General features: G+C 45.2%; 1 protein-coding gene and 1 non-coding gene across 2 annotated transcripts in view; one reads left to right on the top strand and one right to left on the bottom strand.

Moving 5' to 3' along the window:
• Nucleotides 1-174: 174 nt before the first annotated feature.
• trnaa-ugc (transfer RNA alanine (anticodon UGC)) lies at nt 175-246 on the bottom strand. Its single transcript has one exon. It is a non-coding gene; the product is annotated as a tRNA-Ala (tRNA).
• A 472-nt stretch (nt 247-718) lies between these two features.
• LOC142950201 (alpha-1,3-mannosyl-glycoprotein 4-beta-N-acetylglucosaminyltransferase B) overlaps nt 719-21787 on the top strand; it is a 61688-nt gene continuing 40619 nt past the window's right edge. The window contains exons 1-6 of the mRNA XM_076092114.1: nt 719-987; nt 5500-5673; nt 7160-7297; nt 7633-7766; nt 9089-9135; nt 20211-20324. Of these exons, the coding sequence (XP_075948229.1) occupies nt 897-987; nt 5500-5673; nt 7160-7297; nt 7633-7766; nt 9089-9135; nt 20211-20324 (698 nt within the window). The 5' untranslated portion in view covers nt 719-896. The remainder of the gene's footprint in view (nt 988-5499; nt 5674-7159; nt 7298-7632; nt 7767-9088; nt 9136-20210; nt 20325-21787) is intronic.

Below are 21787 nucleotides of genomic sequence, written 5' to 3'. Positions count from 1 at the left end.
TTAGCCGGTTGAAAAGACAGCAAAAATAGGTCTCAGACGTACAGACCGAATATCACCCAGTTTTCAATTACAAATCAATGTTGAAATCCCGGTTGGTGCTTACTGGGATAGTTGAAAAATATTATCCACAGGCCTGAGAGAGCATAACATAAATACACCTGAGAAAAGATATCGTGGAAATGCCGGGGATTGAACCCGGGGCCTCATACATGCAAAGCATGCGCTCTACCACTGAGCTACATCCCCTACATTGAACTGAGGCTACACTGTATAGTAAATAGCTGGTAAAGGGGAAAGTATCATTATATTTAGTGTTTGAATCGGTTGGAAGACCTAAAACATGGATTGTATGCAATTAAAGGGGAAGAAAAGAAGCGTTATACATAGTAAAACAGTCTATTTCTATAATCTAACTTTCATCTAAAATGTTGTAACGTCACACAGGCTTTGTAATTTGTGCTGGAAATGTAACGTTGGGTTATAAAACAACTACAAAAGTTTTTTAAAAGCATTTGAATAATTCATATTTTAAAATTTGTTTCTAGTATAATCTTCAAGTCACGATTGACAGGCCACGCGTTCTCTCAATCCACCAGCAGATGTCGCTGTTGCCCGTACATTCATTTTTTTACCTGGCCATTGGTACAGCAGGAAGTTTGACGGCATATTAACATGAGCTGTACTTGATGTAGCAGTTCACACCCCGGAAAGGAAAAGGATAGTAAAGGGCATGCTTTGGTTTTGTTTGGTCCAGGTATCGGGTAGAGTCACAACTGTTAGCATACAGCGCAACATTACCTGCACTTTACCTGACACGCTCACATCCACCTGCTGCATGCTGGGAACCGGCGGCAAGTCGGTAGACAAAGACGGACGGACTGTCACTGAGAAATGAAATGAGGCTTTACTCCTTCAGATTTGGATGTCTGCTGGTTTTTGCGTGTATTGCGTCAATTACTTGGATTAAATCGATTCCCAGTGATGGAGGTAAGCTGTCAGTGTAACCTGCTGTTACTACCAAGATAGCATAACTTGTTGGTCTGGAACAATTTGTCTTCATCTGTTCTCATAAAAACTGTGAGAAACTAGTAACGTTACATTGATGAACTTGTTTGTACCGGTCGACAGTGTGGGTTTTTGAAAAACGTTTCAACCCACGCGTAATTTTTAACTGCACGCGAAGGTTAAAGTCTCCAAGATAAGCATCTTATCGAATCTCGGCAGGGCACTTCTAGGTCCACCAGTCATAGATCAATATTTGAGCATTTGAAGCTGTCTTTATGTTGCACTGTTTGTTAGTCTGGGCTGGTTTAACAAACAATAATCAGGTAGACAAGCTTCGAGTAGTCTAACAAGACCTTTTGGTGTCAGCCAAGATTTTGTGATTATGAGGATATGAATATTAGATCCAAAAATAAAATTATAACATACAAAATAATTATTTATAAGTGATCTCACATTTAGAAGAGTCATTTGAATTGCTTGGGCAGAGTTGACTGGTGCAAGAGATTGTGATTTGATTGGATACAGCCTACCTGTATTTGTGTGCTGCTTCATCAACTGCACTATGGTTGTTCTTCTACCCCCAGTGGTTGTTATCGTGTTTACTTGAGAATCATGTGAATACTGACCAGGGGGGGTTGTGTTGGGTTGTCACCATGGACAGGTATTGTCCAAAATTAGCTGTCAGCACATTCGTTTCCTTTTTGTTAGGGTGAGCTTATATAGACCATTCTCCTATATAAGTCTCTCCTATTCCAAAATACATCGAAGTGATCAATAAAGCTAAAACCGGTGGCAGAACTCATCCCCTGAAGCCTTTTCACAGTTAAAGCAAGCAGTTGTTGTTGGAGTTTGATTGATTGCTTATACCTGATGCCATTTGTACGCATGTGGATGAAGACTATGGGCAGATACTGGGATATAGTGAGCTATATCCAATCTGTTTGCACCAGAGAAACACTATGTTAAGCACCTGGGGAGTTCCACATAAGGAACAATTGAGTCTCCCAACAGCAGAAACTCCTGATCTGAGACGTTGCATCGATACATGGCAAGATTTATTTTCCCCTGACATTGATAACAGGTGCATTTTCAACAAGAGGCAGACCAGACTGCCATGCCACTTGGGAAGGTGACTGGGCAGGCAGACAGACGGGGCCCACTCTCTCCAGATGGAAGGGGTAGAGGGGGCCTCCAGACGACGGGACCCTGGACCTGGAGGGGATGACCTACTCAGACGTTTGGGCTGGGAAGTACTGGACATTGCGCCTCTTATGGGGCTAGCCGTGTGCTTCCTTCTCATGGTAGATGTCAAATTGGCACAGGAGCAAATGAACTATTGTCATGGTAAATCACCAAGTGGAGCGAATAAGTTTGACAGCGGGAGGACACTGTCAACCTCTAGGGATTGGAAAAGAGGGAGGGCCAATCTCTTTTGTCCTTTGACCACTCCTGCCCATGATGACCCAATTAAAGACTTTGTACAAGGGGAACCAAAGTTTTCTTCCCTGTTTTGAATGTCCTAAAATGTTAATTATTGAAATTTAATTTTATAAATAAGCACTGAAAGCAGTGGAAAACAGTTCACTTCAAGAGATAGAGATGAAAGCAGCGGATTACCAGTTGAATTGAGATAGTTGAAGTGTGTGCACAGTCAATAGTGTCAGTATCAGTGTCAGTGTTCGTATGTAAACAGTGACAGCAGTTGGAATTTCAGTTGTAAACAGGTTAAAATGTAAATTATTTACTAGTGAAATACTGCATGCATTTGCAAAATAAAGTGAAGCACCTATGACTGGCCATCTGGAGTATTGGGAGTGCAGCTAAAAGTTTTAAAATAACTAATTATTCATTAGGAGCCATTGCCGTAAATCCTCCCACCCTAGTGAACCTGGAGGCACTGGACAAGAAAAGCCTGGTGAGCCCAGCAATACAAGTTCTTCTTGTTCGTCAAGATTCTGCAGCTGATGCGGTAGGACAGCAGAGAATAGGGTCAAGATAACAAAGGTTTGAGTTTGGACAAAAAGTTCAGGGCCATTTCTCATTCCGAGTCTGTCCCTAAATTGAGGTGTCCGTTAAGGTGAAAGGGGATGAAAAAAGTTAAAATTTCCTGGACTTTAAAAGTCAGTTGAAGTGCCAGACATGTTTATTTTATTCTATTTGATATGGACATCACAGTGGCATTAGAATTGTAACATACATTTATGCACAGAGACCAGATGCACTGTGTTTAGTGTTTGTAGCGAAACGCTAATTTACAACACCTGTCCACAGGAGGCTTTTTAAGAAAAGTTAAAGAAGAAAGAAAACACATACACAAAATACAAGTGTGTTTACAGGGGTGTTAGGTGTGAGAACAATGTTGTTTCTCTTTTAGCCATGATTTAATACCTCCTATTAAAAACATTCAAATTGTGTTGCATTTTCAACTCAGTTGGTAGACTGTTCCTTAAACAGAGAAGACTGATTGTCCAAATGAGGTTTTGGAGTTCCTGTTTACTGAGGCCGCGTGTTCACTCTACTGGTGTGCTGGTGTCTTGTAACAAATTCATCAAGCAGGGAAGGAGCATGACCATGTAGGCATTTAAAAATAAGCTTTAGGTTGGAGTAGCTTATTTCAAAGCTGAGCATATTGTGTTTTTCTAAGACGTGATAATGGTGCCACCTCATAGTTTTTTTTTGTCCATCATATTTAATGTGTGGTTATACAGTGATATGATGGGTTGTATAGTTGATTGTGAGGCTTGTGACCAGGTAGTGATGCAGTATGATAGGTGTGAGAATATCATGGCATGCATGTAGAGCTGGGCTGTGCTGAATGGCAGAATCTGGTGGTTGAGATTTGGTTTAACTTTTTTGCTGATATTACGCACTTGTTTATCAAATCTTAGATGTGAGTCTAAGATGATTCCTAAGTACTTCACATTGTCAACCTCACTGATGACCTCATTCTTTTTTTATTTCTACCATAAATCTTGCATTTTCGTGTCGTTATTGAAAAACATATTGAAACTGTTTTTTTTACATTCAGTGTTAAGTGAGAGGACTCAAGCCATTGCGATACAGAATGTAAGGATTCAGTAAGCTGGTCAGCGGCCTTGCTAGATGTTCTGGAAGATGTATGAATAACTATCATCGGCATACATTTGGCAGCCAACCCCAGGACAGCTCTCGGGTAGGTCGTTGATGTACATGCTGAATAGCAATGGACCTAGAACCGACCCCTGGGGTATCCCCATGCTATTGGCACGGATGGTGGACTTTTCCCCATTGACTCTCACACATTGTACTCTTCCCCTGAGGTACGAGTCGAACCATTGTGAGGCATGATCAGAAATCTGGTATTTGGGAAGTTTTCATATCAGCATGCTGTGGTTAACGGTATCGAAAGCCTTTTTTAAGGCTAATAAAACTGCTCCCACAGCATGACCTTTATCCAAAAGACCTGCTATTTTTTCAATTAGATGGCAGTTTGGAGTCTCAGTAGAATGTTTGGGTCTGAATCCAAATTGTTGTTGATACAGTAACTGATTTGTCTCTAGATGTATTATGAGTTGCTCTGCTACAATTTTTTCCAGTATCTTGGAGACAACTGGGAGGATGGCGGTGGGTCTGTAATTGCATGTCAAGTCTCACCAGATTTAAAGGCTGGACTGATAACGGCTGTGTTTCAGGGAAAGTTTTTGTTTTAATTGACAAGTTCACAAGGTGTGTTATTGGCTCAAGTAGTTGGGTTCTGTATTTCTTTATCAGTGCAAAATCAAGATTATGGATGTCTTTGGCCTTTGAGTTACTGAAGTGACTCATCATTTTGCTTACTTTTTCAAGATGACATGTGGCAATGTGTTGTCGAGCAAAGATGCATTTGAGTTGCATTCTCAAAAGTCAGGATTTGCTGCTTTTCGAGTTTTGGATTTTTAGTTGGACAAAAGAAGCAATTTGAAAATGCCACTGTAGGTTATTGGCTCTAGGACGGGCTTTCTACAAAATGTTGAGAAGTTTGAAAGAATATTTGATAAAGGAAATGCATGTGTTCTACCAGAAAAACCTGCTCCACAACTTTAAAAAATATACTCGCCTGAATGATGTAATGTACCTTGATTTGAGACGGTTCTCACCAAGACCTACCTTTTAAAGAACCCTAAATATGTAGGTGTCATTTTACAAGCCCAGTTGCTGAGCTTCACCTGCAGCAACACTAGCAATACTACTTCTAATATTAATGAAAGACCAGATGAGTTTGATCTAGGGCTGTCAAAGTTGTCCAACAAAAGCTCAAATATTGCGCAGTATGTGCATGAGACCGTTTCCTAACAGGCTGCAAGCAATGCAGCAGTGCACAGCGTGCCGCTTTGAGCTGAACTTTTCTATTCGTGTCGCTTGCTTTGGAAGGAACGGCTGATTGGAGAAGTTTTGAGAGCAAGAGGGCCATCTGATGAGACACAGTGAGCATTTTGATTAATACTTACTTCTCTGCGTTTGTCTCAATGTCTCCAGGTCCATCAGTACTGCCAGACCTGCAGACCCTGTACGAACGCCTGGTGGTGGCTGAGGAGTTGGGAGGGCAGGTCAGCTCAGATCTCAGCAGCATCCTGGAACAGTTGAGGAACATATCAAAAGCTGCCAACATCACCCACCCCGACTATAACACGACCACCACCATTTCCGCAGGTGCTGTGCATACCAAAAGTAACAAGCATGTGATAAAACGTGCTAGAGGCAGTTCAGTTCAACCTGTAAAATACATTTCTGTTATAGAATATATGGTGCTAATATTCACTTATCACAATAAATAGATTCTGCATTTATATCCAGAGGTTTATCCTTTATCAGATGGATTCCGAGATTTATTGTTCACCCACTCAAATCCTCTTCAATAATTTTCACACAACTGATACAGGTTTTACCAGTTAACACTATATTACATAATACTGCCACTTCTAGCACAAAGCACTGCTTCTGATCTGACTATTACTGTTAACCTATTACTTCACAGCTATGGCCTTATTAATCTGTTCAGGGCAAAGGTTTTTTTTTGGCCCTTATTCGACCCTCCCTCCCAACATCACTTCAGCCCCATCTCTCACTGACACACACTAACCTCGGCCCAGATGGTAGGTGTGCAGCGGATTAGAAAACTCACCGTTTGGATCGTATCATGGATTTCAGTAACGGATCTCGGATTGGATCAGGACAAAAGAAAAAAGGGAGCAAATATAACTTTTAGAGATACCCCGATTGCACTGTCGATACCAATTGCCGATCTTTGATGATCCATATTGCCCAATACAGATAGTTTTTGTTTTATTATAGCAACTGGCATACAGGGCTACAGACAATTTTTTTTCACCATTGTCCCAGAACTATTTCAACCAGTGTAAACCTTTAAAATTCTAGACTTATCCTCTATCTTTGTTTTAGTCATCTATAGTGGGGTTTTTTGTGCATAAAAACACACAATTCAAAGATTGGGAAATAACAGATTGTATTTTTACTACTAAAAAACTTGTTTTGCATTAGTAGTTTTAATGATGTATTATAAGCTGCTTCGAGCTAGTGTTGGGAAGATAAACGGGTCACAATTTCCTCGCCTCTCTCGTTTCCTCATTTATTTTATATTACTGTGAACACATCTCCGTCAATAACTGTATTTATTCAAATTATTCACCATTACTACATGTTTACAAGATTGCATTTAAACACATCACGATAACGTTATAATTTACCTTTGCCCAATATTCATTTTCACTGAACAGAGCCTGAACGTATCTGAACTGAGCCTGAACTGAATGGAACCTCAGTAAGTTAGCCAGCAGTGCTGCCAACGTTAACTAGCGCTCCTCGTGCTGACAACACACATTTGTGGTTCACAATGTAGCGTTATCGGGCATGGGTGACCAAGGAGCATTAATGCTAATCTCCTGATCGAATATTTTTACTGAAGGAATATTGGGAGAGAACAATGCACCAAAGGTTCTCTGGCTGGACTTGAACTGGGGACGCTGTGGTTCATGGTCGGTGAATGGTTCCCTTAGCTATGGGAACACCGTGTATTTGTGTAATGGTTTCTACAAGTATCTTACAAAAACTTAGTCCTGTTAGAATGTTGAGTGCAAACTTTTTCATTTACTTAATTCCTCTTTCCTCTTGTGGACAGAAACAATAGGGCGGCAAGCAGACTATTTAGGCCAACAGTCATTACTCCAGCCCAACATTTACCTCTACATGCCCCACCTCAGACAACATCCAGACAGCCTCCAACCCAACATAGTCCTGGGACAGGGACGCCATGGAGGTATGGAGCACAAACATAAAGACACACACCGTATGAATCCGTTATGCTTCTTTGTGTTTCAGCTTTGCTTAAAGATTTCAAGATTTACTTTCAAAACCAATTTAATTTTGAAAATGTTTAAAAATAAAAAAGGTAAAAAATTCCTAGGAATTTCATCACTAGATGATAGCAAAGTAGCCAGCAACTTCGTAAGAACACAGCGCCTCATATGCAGTAAAGTATGATTGTACAGTGAGGGGGATGAGTGAGAGTCAAATTAAGAGAAGCCTGTCTTATGGAACAGCACTGTTCACTGTTACTGTGCCTTCTTTCTCATTATGTCTGTGTGTCCTCAGTGTCCATGGTGCTGGGCATTCCCACAGTGAAGCGCGAGAAGCAGAGCTACCTGGTCAGCACTCTCAGCTCTCTGCTCTACAGCCTGACATCTTTGCAGCAACAAGATCTCCTCATAATTGTCTTTGTTGCCGAGGTGAGACACACACAAACAAATGCACACATGTTGGCCTCTAAATCTGAAGCCTTTTTTTCCTTTGCTAAAATGTTTGGGAAAGTAGCCTATTTGCTTTCTTACCAAGCGTTAGATAAAAATATTGATACAGCTGTCATATATGTACCTTAGATATTAAGCTAGAACCAATAGGCGGTTACATTAAATAAGCTAGATACAACATGCTAATTGGTGAGCTTTAGGTGCTGGTAGGAAGAATTTGTGACTTTGGACAGAAACAGGGTAGCTGTGTCACTCTGCTTCCAGGCTTTATGCTAAGATAAGCTAGCCCCCTGCTGGCTTTAGCTTAACATTTAGCATAAAGACATGAGAGTGGCATCAATCATCTATCTCTGTGTTTTCAACCTTTTCTGAGCCGCGTACATTTTTTACATTCAAAAGATCCCGCAGCACACCAAGTTTTGCTTTGAAGTGACAGGTGTTTTGTTTGGAGATGACGTTTAATAAGCTTGCTTGGGACCATGGCACTGTTGGAGAGCTTCTCCCCACACACCCAGCATAACGGAGTCGGTTCAGTCGGAACTCCGGTGAAAGTAAATCCAAACGAAAGATAACTTTCACCGTATTGCCTCAAGATCACCATTTTTTCTTTCTTTTGACCACCATTCATACGAGGCTTTTCATCTGGGTTAGAATTTTGTCCAGTGCTCAGAGTCTGCATTTTTCCTTTTCAAATATTTCTCCATTGCTGTTCGTCTTGTCACCGCAACCTCATTTAATTCTACCGTCTTAAATTAACAAGGTCATTATTGCGCTTCCTACTGCCATCCACTGGTATGGAAGAGTATTTAATTACTTAGCCAGCCACTATATTGCAGCTCAGACGCTCAACAATGGCAAATTATTTGCAGCAACTAAATCATATTTTTTTTGGACCGATTAAGTGAAATTGCACATTTTCCCACGGCACACCTGACGATCTCTCACGCACACTGGTTGAAAATCCCTGCGCTATCTAACCTCGGCAAAGGGCTAAGGCAAATTTGATATTTAAAACAATATCAAACTATTTTGGTAGTTTCATGTTTCTTGAAAGAATCATTTTTTTCCTATTCAGCGCCACTAAACAACCTTTGCTCTCTCTCAGACACAAAGCTGTTTAACCTGCCTATCAATGTAAACTGGTTATATGAGGTCTGGCCTTGGATGAGTGAGCACAATGAGGCTGTCTCAACCTCTATTGCAAAAGTATTCAAGACCTTGTATAACCAGTTTGACTAACGGCATCGCCTAATCCCCTAAATCACTGACTTTCTTCTTTTTCCTCTCCCCTGTCACGTCAGACGGACTCAGACTATGTGGGCAGCATATCAGAGACCATAAGGAAGAAGTGAGTGATTCTAGATTGCCGTGTGTGTGTGTGTGTGTGTGTGTGTGTGTGTGTGTGTGTGTGTGTGTGTGTGTGTGTGTGTGTGTGTGTGTGTGTGTGTGTGTGTGTGTGTGTGTGTGTGTGTGTGTGTGTGTGTGTGTGTGTGTGTGTGTGTGTGTGTGTGTGTGTGTGTGTGTGTGTGTGTGTGTGTGTGCGCGTGCGAATATATGTGTGTATCAGTGGCGGGCTGTGTGTTTTATACCTGGGCCTTCACTGCTGTCCTACTACAGTTTAACCACCTCCTAATAACGCCACAGCTACGGGTTATTATTTATTTTCTGTAAAAATGAAGCTCAGCACCTAAAAATACACTAACTGCAGAGTGCAGATACATGAATACGCGCATTACGGAATGCTGCGTCATTAACGGACAATGCATATAGTCAAAATCAATATACAACACGCATTCCACCGCACACTGAAGAGCACGAGCCATTCAAATATTATTCACATCAGAGGGAACAATATTAACCATATCATAAAAATGACACCATAGACACAGTAGTAACGCTATCACTCCCTCCAGGAAATACACGACATCTTAGTTCTTGTTACTGACGGATTTATTTGTCTGTCAACACCGAGAGGGAAAATGAGTCTACTTGAAAACATGCTAATCTTCAAAGATGATCACTTAAACACTTTAACTTAAACTTAACTTTAACTTTAACACTGTGCGTGCAGTATATACTGTATATAGACTTCTGCCGCATCACGTGTCTTCTTGTTGCTGTGCACCGACTAAATGTGTCCCCAGCGCAACATAGGACCTAACAATAGCTCCTATCACATATGAAACCATCTTCATAAAAACAAGTTGTACAAATAATAATATATAAACAAGCATATTTAAGCTACTGCAGATGTAAAAACAAACTCATTTAACTTACCAAAGCTGCTGTTCACTATTTAAAGACAAAGTCCATTCTCCTTTCTTTGATAACAAAGAGTTTAATCGCACGGTTGTTCAGTACATCCGTGCGTTTTAGTTCCAGTAAGAAGTCCTTCTGGATTCATGGACGCCAGTGAAGACAGTCGAGCCTCCCCAGTTGTATTTCTTGAATAAGTTTTAATGCGTTTGAGGCTGAAAATGTCCGCTCGACAGGGGCAGCAGATATTGGGATTGTCACTTGTAATTCTGAAGGCCTCCGGGCAGATTTTTTTACTTCGAGACAACATAGAGGTGAAATCTGATTGGATAAAAGCTCTCCTTAAAATAAGAGAGCCCAGACTAAGAGCGGTTCAAAACGACCCTAATGATAAGCAGCCCACGGACTTCAGCCACCTAGCCCGGACCAGGGAAACCGGGGCACCCTCCCGGAGCCAGACCCAGGAGGGGAGCTCGTCGGCGAGCGTCTGGTGGCCGGGCCTTCGCCCATGGGGCCCGGTCGGGCTCAGCCCGACTAAACAGCATGGAGCAGCCACCCTGTGGACCCACCACCCGCAGGGACAAGCATCAGGGTCGGGTGCAATGCAGACCGGGCGGCGGGTCAGGCGGGAGGCCTGGGCGAGCCGATCGCTAGCGGGGAAAGAGCCAGAGCTGGCGCAGGAGGTGGAGCGATACCAGCTAGATATATTTGGACTCACCTCCACACACAGCGCTGGCTCTGGAACCAAGCTCCTGGAGAGGGGTTGGACTTTGTCCTTTTCCGGAGTTGCCCAGGGTGAGAGGCGCCGGGCGGGAGTGGGAATACTCACGAGCCCCCGGCTGAGCGCCGCTGTGTTGGAGTTCTCCCCGGAGAACGAGAGGGTCGCCTCCATGCGCCTACAGGTTGCAGGGAGCAAGGCTCTGACTGTGGTTTGTGCTTATGCACCAAACAGCAGTTCAGAGTATCCAGCCTTCTTGGAGTCGGTGGGAGGGGTCCTGGAAAGGGCACCGCCTACCGACTCCATAGTTCTCCTGGGGGACTTCAACGCTCACGTGGGCAATGACGGAGAAACCTGGCGGGAGGTGATTGGGAGGAACGGCTTGCCCGATCTGAACCCGACTGGCGTTTCGTTATTGGACTTCTGTGCTTGCCACGGTTTGGCCATAACGAACACCATGTTCGAACATAAGGTGGCTCATAAGTGTACCTGGTACCAGAACACCTTAGGCCGGAGATCAATGATCGACTTTGTAATCGTATCATTTGATTTGCGGCCGTATGTCTTGGACACTCGGGTGAAGAGAGGAGCAGAGCTGTCAACTGATCACCACCTGGTGGTGAGTTGGATCAGATGGCAGGGGAACCGGTTGGAAAGACCCGGCAAGCCCAAACGTGTAGTGAGGGTGAACTGGGAACATCTGGCGGAGGACCCTGTCTGGGAGGTCTTTAACTCCCACCTCCGGAAGAACTTCTCACACATCCCGAGGGAGGTTGGGGACATGGAATCCGAATGGACCATGTTCAAAGCCTCTATTGTGGACGCGGCCGCTAGGAGCTGTGGCCGGAAGGTCATCGGTGCCTGTCGTGGCGGCAACCCGAGAACCCGGTGGTGGACACCGGAGGTGAGGGAAGCCGTCAAGCTGAAGAAGGAGACCTTCAAGACCTGGTTGGCCCAGGGGTCTCCCGAAGCAGCTGACAGGTACCGGCAGGCCAGAAGGGCTGCAGCTGTGGTGGTCGCGAATGCTAAAACACGGGCATGGGAGGAGTTCGGGGAGGCCATGGAGAAGGACTTTCGGTTGGCCTCAAGGAGGTTCTGGCAAACCATCCGACGGCTCAGGAAGGGAAAGCAGGGCTTACCCCAGGCTGTTCTCAGCAGGGGGGGGGGGGGGGGAACTGCTGACCCGGACAGGGGACATCGTCGGGCGGTGGAAAGAGCACTTTGAGGAACTCCTAAACCCGACCAACATGTCCTCTGCAGAGGAGGCAGCGCCTGAAGATCTAGGGGGAGGCTCACCCATATCCCTGGCAGAGGCCGCTGAGGTAGTCAAAAAGCTCCTTGGTGGCAAGGCGCCGGGGGTGGATGAGATCCGCCCTGAGATGCTGAAAGCGCTGGACATAGTTGGGCTGTCCTGGCTGACACGCCTCTTCAATGTCACATGGGGGTCGGGATCAGTGCCCATGGACTGGCAGACCGGGGTGGTGGTTCCCATTTTCAAAAAGGGGGACCGGAGAGTGTGCTCGAATTACCGGGGTATCACACGACTCAGCCTCCCGGGGAAGGCTTATGCCAGGGTGCTGGAAAGGAGGCTCCGACCGTTTGTCGAACCTCAGATCCAAGAGGAGCAATGCGGATTCCGTCCCGGCCGTGGAACAGTGGACCAGCTCTTTACCCTCGCAAGACTACTGGAGGGGTTCTGGGAGTTTGCTCAACCAGTCGACATGTGCTTTGTGGACTTTGTGGAGAAGGCTTTCGACCGGGTCCCTCGGGGGTTCTTGTGGGGGGTGCTGCGGGAGTATGGGGTGCCGGACCCATTACAACGGGCGATCCGGTCTCTGTACGACTGCAGTAGGAGCTGTGTCCGCATTCTCGGCAATAAGTCAGACACGTTCCCGGTGGGTGTTGGCCTCCGCCAGGGCTGCCCTTTGTCTCCGGTCCTGTTCGTGACTTTCATGGACAGGATATCTAGGCGCAGCCTGGGGGTGGAGAACGTCAGGTTCGGGGGTCTCGGGATCGCCTCTCTGCTGTTTGCAGATGATGTGGTCCTGTTAGCCTCCTCGGATCGTGACCTCCAGCATTCACTGGGGCGGTTTGCAGCCGAGTGTGAAGCGGCGGGGATGACAGTTAGCACCTCCAAATCTGAGGCCATGGTGCTCTGCCGGAAACCGGTGGATTGCTCTTTCCAGGTGGGGACGGAGTGCCTACCTCAAGCGAAGGAGTTCAAGTATCTCGGGGTCTTGTTCACGACTGAGGGTAAGATGGAGCGGGAGATCGACAGACGGATCGGTGCGGCTGCAGCAGTAAAGCAGGCACTGCACCGGACCGTCTTGGTGAAGAGGGAGCTGAGCCGGAAGGCAAAGCTCTCAATTTACCACTCGGTCTACGTTCCTACCCTCACCTATGGTCACAAACTCTGGGTCATGACCGAAAGGACAAGGTCGCGGCTACAAGCGGCCGAAATGAGCTTCCTCCGTAGGGTGGCCGGGCTCAGCCTTAGAGATAGAGTAAGGAGCTCGGCCATCAGGAGGGAGCTTGGAGTCGAGCCGCTACTCTTTTGCGTCGAAAGGAGTCAGCTGAGGTGGTTCGGGCATCTAATTAGGATGCCTCCTGGACGCCTCCCACTGGAGGTTTTCCAGGCACGTCCAACTGGGAAGAGACCCCGGGGAAGACCCAGAACACGCTGGAGGGATTACATCTCCCAGCTGGCCTGGGAACGCCTCGGGGATCCCCCAGAATGAGCTGGAACATGTTGCCGGTGAGAGGGAAGTCTGGGTCAGCCTGCTTGGCCTGTTGCCACCGCGACCCGACCCCGGATAAGCGGAGGAAAATGGATGGATGGATGGAATGTGTATTTATGAAAAATTATTAAACTATAAAATAACTAACTTTGTGATTTTGTTTAGGCCAGTAGAGAAGGCTTTTCAGGCCCTGACGGACCACCACTGGTATGCATATATGTATGTATGTATGTATGTATGTATATATGCATGTATGTACAGTGGGTACGGAAAGTATTCAGACCCCTTTAAATTTTTCACTCTTTGTTTCATTGCAGCCATTTGCTAAAATCAAAAAAGTTCATTTTATTTATAATTAATGTACACTCAGCACCCCATCTTGACAGAAAAAACAGAAATGTAGAAATTTTTGCAAATTTATTAAAAAAGAAAAACTGAAATATCACATGGTCATAAGTATTCAGACCCTTTGCTGTGACACTCATATTTAACTCACATGCTGTCCATTTCTTCTGATCCTCCTTGAGATGGTTCTACTCCTTCATTGGAGTCCAGCTGTGTTTATTAAACTGATTGGACTTGAATAGGAAAGGCACACACCTGTCTATATAAGACCTTACAGCTCACAGTGCATGTCAGAGCAAATGAGAATCATGAGGTCGAAGGAACTGCCCAAGGAGCTCAGAGACAGAATTGTGGCAAGGCACAGATCTGGCTACGGTTACAAAAGAATTTCTGCAGCACTCAAGGTTCCTAAGAGCACAGTGGCCTCCATAATCCTTAAATGGAAGAAGTTTGGGACGACCAGAACTCTTCCTAGACCTGGCCGTCCAGCCAAACTGAGCAATCGTGGAAGAAGAGCCTTGGTGAGAGAGGTAAAGAAGAACCCAAAGATCACTGTGGCTGAGCTCCAGAGATGCAGTAGGGAGATGGGAGAAAGTTCCACAAAGTCAACTATCACTGCAGCCCTCCACCAGTCGGGGCTTTATGGCAGAGTGGCCCGACGGAAGCCTCTCCTCAGTGCAAGACATATGAAAGCCCGCATAGAGTTTGCCAAAAAACACATGAAGGACTCCCAGACTATGAGAAATAAGATTCTCTGGTCTGATGAGACCACAATTGAACTTTTTGGCGTTAATTCTAAGCGGTATGTGTGGAGAAAACCAGGCACTGCTCATCACCTGCCCAATACAATCCCAACAGTGAAACATGGTGGTGGCAGCATCATGTTATGGGGGTGTTTTTCAGCTGCAGGGACAGGACGACTGGTTGCAATTGAAGGAAAGATGAATGCGGCCAAGTACAGAGATATCCTGGAAGAAAACCTCTTCCAGAGTGCTCTGGGCCGAAGGTTCATCTTCCAACAAGACAATGACCCTAAGCACACAGCTAAAATAACAAAGGAGTGGCTTCGGAACAACTCTGTGACCATTCTTGACTGGCCCAGCCAGAGCCCTGACCTAAACCCAATTGAGCATCTCTGGAGAGACCTGAAAATGGCTGTCCACCAACGTTCACCATCCAACCTGACGGAACTGGAGAGGATCTGCAAGGAAGAATGGCAGAGGATCCCCAAATCCAGGTGTGAAAAACTTGTTGCATCATTCCAAAGAAGACTCATGGCTGTACTAGCTCAAAAGGGTGCTTCTACTCAATACTGAGCAAAGGGTCTGAATACTTATGACCATGTGATATTTCAGTTTTTCTTTTTTAATAAATTTGCAAAAATTTCTACATTTGTTTTTTTCTGTCAAGATGGGGTGCTGAGTGTACATTAATGAGAAATAAAATGAACTTTTTTGATTTTAGCAAATGGCTGCAATGAAACAAAGAGTGAAAAATTTAAAGGGGTCTGAATACTTTCCGTACCCACTGTATATATGCATGTATATATGTATGTATATATGTATGTATGTATATATATATATGTATATATGTATGTATGTATATATATATATGTATATATATATATGTGTGTGTATACAGTTGTGTGAAAAAGTGTTTGCCTCCTTCCTGATTTCTTATTGTTTTGCATGTTTGTCACACTTAAATGTTTCAGATCATCAAACAAATTTAAATATTAGACAAAGATAACACAAGTAAACACAAAATGCAGTTTTTAAATGAAGGTTTTTATTATTAAGGGGGGGAAAAAATCCAAACCTACATGGCCCTGTGTGAAAAAGTGATTCCCCCCCCCTGTTAAAACATAAATTAACTGTGGTTTATCAAAGTAATTGAGATCTATCAGTCTGGAAAAGGTTACAAAGCCATTTCTAAAGCTTTGGGACTCCAGCGAACCACAGTGAGAGCCATTATCCACAAATGGCGAAAACATGGAACAGTGGTGAACCTTCCCAGGAGTGGCCGGCCGACCAAAATTACCCCAAGAGCGCAGCGACGACTCATCCAAGAGGTCACAAAAGATCCCAGAACAACATCCAAAGAACTGCAGGCCTCACTTGCCTCAATTAAGGTCAGTGTTCATGACTCCACCATAAGAAAGAGACTGGGCAAAAATGGCCTGCATGGCAGAGTTCCAAGACGAAAACCACTGCTGAGCAAAAAGAACATAAAGGCTCGTCTCAGTTTTGCCAGAAAACATCTTGATGATCCCCAAGACTTTTGGGAAAATACTCTGTGGACTGACGAGACAAAAGTTGAACTTTTTGGAAGGTGTATGTCCCATTACTTCTGGCGTAAAAGTAACACGGCATTTCAGAAAAGGAACATCATACCAACAGTAAAATATGGTGGTGGTAGTGTGATGGTCTGGGGCTGTTTTGCTGCTTCAGGACCTGGAAGACTTGCTGTGGTAAATGGAACCATGAATTCTGCTGTCGACCAAAAAATCCTGAAGGAGAATGTCCGGCCATCTGTTCGTGACCTCAAGCTGAAGCGCACTTGGGTTCTGCAGCAGGACAATGATCCAAAACACACCAGCAAGTCCACCTCTGAATGGCTTAAGAAAAACAAAATGAAGACTTTGGAGTGGCCTAGTCAAAGTCCCGACCTGAATCCAATTGAGATGCTGTGGCATGACCTTAAAAAGGCGGTTCATGCTCGAAAACCCTCCAATGTGGCTGAATTACAACAATTCTGCAAAGATGAGTGGGCCAAAATTCCTCTACAGCGCTGTAAAAGACTCATTGCCAGTTATCGCAAACGCTTGATTGCAGTTGTTGCTGCTAAGGGTGGCCCAACCAGTTATTGGGTTTAGGGGGCAATCACTTTTTCACACAGGGCCATGTAGGTTTGGATTTTTTTTCCCCCTTAATAATAAAAACCTTCATTTAAAAACTGCATTTTGTGTTTACTTGTGTTATCTTTGTCTAATATTTAAATTTGTTTGATGATCTGAAACATTTAAATGTGACAAACATGCAAAAAAATAAGAAATCAGGAAGGGGGCAAACACTTTTTCACACAACTGTATATGTATATGTTTATATATGTATATATGTATGTGTGTGTGTGTATATATATATATATGTATGTATATGTTTATATATGTATATATGTATATAAACCAGAGCCAACGTACAGTGCAGAAACAAACGAATGCAGTAAGTGCCACAAACTAATATGAATACAATAAGTGCAATAAGCTAGTATGAATACAATAGATGCTAAATAAGTGCTAAGTGGAAGGCTCAGGGTGGGCCTTCTTGAAGAGGTGAGTTTTCAGCCTGCGCCGAAAGATGGGCATTGACTCCGCTGTCCTGACGTCAGTGGGGAGTTCATTCCACCACTGTGGGGCCAGGACAGAAAACAGCCGCGACCGGGTCGATCGGCCGTAGGGACCTCTGAGCGCCGGGGCAAACAGTCGCCCCGAGGCAGCAGAGCAAAGTGGTCGGGCGGGGGTGTAGGGCTTGACCATGGCCTGGAGATAGGAAGGAGCTGTTCCTTTCACTGCCCTGTAGGCTAGCACCAGAGTCTTAAACTGGATGCGAGATCTTACAGGTAGCCAGTGTAGAGAACTGAGAAGGGAAGTTGTGTGGGAGAACTTGGGGCGATTGAACACCAGGCGAGCTGCAGCTTTCTGGACAAGCTCCAGAGGTCTGATGGCCGACGCCGGGGCTCCGGCAAGTAGTGAGTTGCAGTAGTCCAGGCGGGAGATGACAAGAGCCTGGATTAGCACCTGCGCCATCTCATCAGTGAGGAAGGGGCGAATCCTCCTGATGTTGTAGAGCAGGAATCTGCAGGAGCGTGTAACCGATGCAATGTTTGCTGAGAATGACAGTTGGTCACCCAGGGTCACACCCAGGTTTTTTGCAGTCCGAGTTGGTGTCACCACGGTATCGTCAATGGTGATGGACAGGTCTCGGTGTGGGCAACCCTTCCCCAGGAGGAACAGTAGCTCGGTTTTGTCCAGGTTGAGCTTGAGGTGGTGTGTCGTTATCCACTTCGAGATGTCAGCCAAGCACGCAGCGATGCGTGCCTCCACTTGAGTGTCACCAGAGGGAAATGACAAGACCAGCTGGGTGTCATCGGCATAACAATGGTAAGAGAAGTCATGCGAGCGAATAACAGAACCCAGAGATGTTGTGTAGAGCGAGAAGAGAAGGGGGCCCAGGACTGAACTTTGTGGAACCCCCGTAGTCGGCATGCGTGGTTCCGACACGGCCCCCCTCCATGTCACCTGGTAGGATTGACCTGTCAGGTAGGATGCAAACAGGGAGAGTGCTGAGCCTGAGACACCCATCCCCTCGAGGGTGGAGAGGAGGATCTGGTGGTTCACCGTGTCAAATGCCGCAGACATGTCCAGGAGAATCAGGACAGAGGAGAGAGAGTTAGCTCTCGCTGCGTGAAGTGACTCAGTCACCGCAAGGAGGGCTGTCTCAGTCGAGTGATCCACTTTGAACCCGGACTGGTTGGGGTCCAAGAGGTTGTTTTGGTGGAGATAGGAAGACAGTTGAGTAAAGACAGCACGTTCAAGTGTTTTGGACAGAAAGGGTAGAAGAGAAACCGGTCTGAAGTTCTTGACATCAGAGGGGTCAAGTGATGGTTTTTTCAGAAGGGGGGTGACTCTAGCAGTCTTGAAAGCCGTGGGAAAGCATCCTGAAACGAGGGATTTCTTGATGAGGTGGGTGAGGAAAGGAAGGAGTTCAATCGCAATAGACTGAAGAAGAGGGGATGGGATCGGGTCAAGGGAGCACGTGGTGGGGCGGTTAGATGTAACAAGGTTTAGGACCTCGTTAGGGGAGAGGGGAGCAAGATGGGGTAAGATGGGGCGTGGAGAGGGGAGGGAGAGCTGTGGGGGAAGAGCTGGAGAGGGTAGAGCTGGAGAGGGTGGACAGGGACCGGGGGGGATGAGAGAAGGAGGACCTGATATCGTTTACCTTCTTGTCAAAAAACTTGGTGAAATCGTAAGGGAGGAAGTAGGAGGAGGGGGTGGGGGTTGGAGGAGTGAAGAGAAAGTTTCAAAGAGTTTTTAGGATTGGAAGCAGAGGTTAGGATTTTGGAGCGGAAGAACGCAACTTTAGCAGTAAGAGCGGTGGAAAAAGTGGAAAGAAGAGCTTGGAAGTTAAGAAGGTCCCCTGGGAGTTTGCCTTTTCTCCATTTTCGCTCAGCCTCTCTTAGGCTCCGTCTGTCAGTACGCACCGAGTCCGACAGCCATGGGGCAGGTGGGGTTGGCCATGCAGGCCTGGAGGTGAAGGGACAGAGGTTGTCCAAAGAAGAGGAAAGGGTGGAGGGGAGAAGGTCAGTAGCAGTATCAGGGGATAGGAGAGAGAAGGATTCTGGGTCAGGGAGAGCAGAGGTAACAGAAGAGGAAAGATCAGCCGGGGAGAGGGAGCGGAGATGACTACGGGTAGAAACCATGTGGGTAGGTGGAGGAAGTACGGGGGGAGAGCAGAGGGAGAGGGAGTAAGACATGAAATAGTGGTCAGAGAGCTGGAGGGGAGTGACGGAGAGGTTAGCAGTAGAACAGTGTCTAGTGAAGATAAGATCTAGCTGGTTGCCGGCCTTGTGGGTAGGAGGAGAAGAGGAGTGGTGACGGTCAAAGGAGGAGAGGAAGGAAAGAAGAGGTTCTAATTTATCAGTCTGGATGTTAAAGTCGCCGAGCAGGATGAGTGCTGAGCCATCGTCATGGAAGTGCGAGACTAACGTGTCGAGATCTTCCAAGAACTCACCAAGAGGCCCTGGTGGGCGATACACAACAGCAATGGTGAGCTTGACTGGATAAGTGACAGTAACCGCATGAAATTCGAAAGAGGACGGGGAGAACTGAGGAACCGAGACAAGAGTGTATTTCCATTTTGGGGAGAGTAGCAGGCCAGTACCACCACCCCGCCTCGCAGCTCTGGGAGTGTGAGAGAAAGAGTACACTTCTGACAGAGCTGCAAGTGTAGTGGTATTTTCTGGCGTGATCCAGGTCTCAGTTAGAGCAAGAAAGCTGAGGGAGAGCAAGGAAGCGTAGCCTGAGATGAACTCAGCTTTCGGCACTGCCGACTGCCAATTCCAGAGCCCCCCCGCCACCACTCGCTCAACATGAGCTGAGACAGTAGTATATGTGTGTATGCGCGTATGTACATGTATATATGTGTATGTACATGTGTATGTGTATATATGTGTGTGTATGCATGTATGTATATTGAATGTATCAATTGTATGGTGTCATTTGAATTCAGAGAATTCACTATCCATTCCATATAATTTAAATGCTGAATTGTTGTGTAACTTTTTTGTATTTTGTCTGTTTCTTTTTAGTTTTCCCAAGGAGGTGCGGTCCGGGCTGTTGGAGGTTGTCTCTCCTTCTCAGTATTACTACCCCAACTTTACCAGCCTCAGAGAGACTTTTGGAGACTCAAAGGACAGAGTCAAGTACATTTACCATTTCTGTTACTATTCAATTGAAATAAGTGCTTGTACTAAAGGGATTTCTTAAGTGGGATCGGTATGATGTACTTATCCTCAATCAGTGTAATACCTACAGTAGATAGCGGTCGGCACACCCCCAGGAGAAACAGACAGGAGTACCAGCACAGTAGCAAAACAATGTACTACTGTGGACGTGGGCAGCAACGAAACATATTTTAGTCACCTAAAAAACTCAAAACCAGTTCAAGTGTACGCTATATTTAGAATATTTCATCATCATTGCCCTTTATGCCTCCTGGCATGTAGGGTAGCAACAAAAGTCTTCCACTCCCGTCTGTCCTGGGCAAGTTGCTGGATGGTTTAGGTTTAGGCTCTGCATCTCCTTCTCCACAGTTCTTCTCCATGTGTTTCTTGGTCGGCCTCTTTTTCTTTTCTCTTCTGGTGTCCAATGTAAGGCTGTTCTCGCAATATCAGCAGGGTCTTTTCTCAACACATGTCCTATCCATCTCCATCTTCTGGCCAGAAAATGGGAAGTATTCGTCTTAAACTCTTGGTATTTCTCTGTTGAGATCTTCTTGCATTTTTCTCCAGCATTCAGAACCATACAATAGGGTGGATAAAACACAGATCTGATACAATTTAAGTTTGCTCTTGATGGTGTACTGCTGTACACCTCCATATGTTATTCAGTACTTTGAAAGCCTTCCTTGCCTTATTAAGACGATTCTTTATGTCTTTATCTGTGCCCCCATCGTGTCTGACAGTGCTGCCCAAAAATGTGAACTCGTCAATTTTAACCTGAATTGGTGAGGGATTTGGAATGTTCAGAGTCATCACTTCTGTTTTCTTTTTGCTGATCTTCAGGCCAATCTTCTGACCAAAATCACTGAGGCGGGATGTTTTCTCTTGCATGTGCCGATGAGTATGTGAAAGAAGAGAAAGATCATCTGCATAGTCTAGGTCAGGGGTCTTCAACGTTTTTAGACCAAGGACCCCCAAACGCGTTATTATCACGTTAACGCATTCATTAATTAACGCCGACAATTATATTCTCGCGCGTTAATGCAGTTTTTTTTTTTATTATTATTTAGCGGACATTTTTAACACAAGAACCGGGCTCGTGCGCGCGATCGTCTCGTTACAGGACCGTGACAATATCAAAATACATATTGTCATGTTTTTAAATAAACATATAAGCACGAGAGAACAAACTGCAACTCTTTATTAGCATAACTTCCTCATGCATGTTACTGCCATGGTACAGACCCCCTCCAGGTTCCCTTGCTTCACCTACATTCCCCTGGGTCCTAAGTCCCTCCAGGTACAGTTTCTTCACCCTCTATGTACCAACGTACATTTATAACAAATACCACACAAATTACAGTAATCAGCGTTGCATATGTGTCTGACCAAAATAACAAAAAAAGCAATGATTCATTTAAATTATTTTTTTCGAGTTTTTAAAG

This window comes from Anarhichas minor, unplaced genomic scaffold (genome assembly GCF_050575085.1).
Source record: "Anarhichas minor isolate MPS153535 unplaced genomic scaffold, ASM5057508v1 ptg000015l, whole genome shotgun sequence".
Taxonomy (NCBI): Eukaryota; Metazoa; Chordata; class Actinopteri; order Perciformes; family Anarhichadidae; genus Anarhichas; species Anarhichas minor.
Note: the sequence above shows the minus strand (reverse complement) of the source record. Positions and strands in the feature narration are given on the sequence as shown.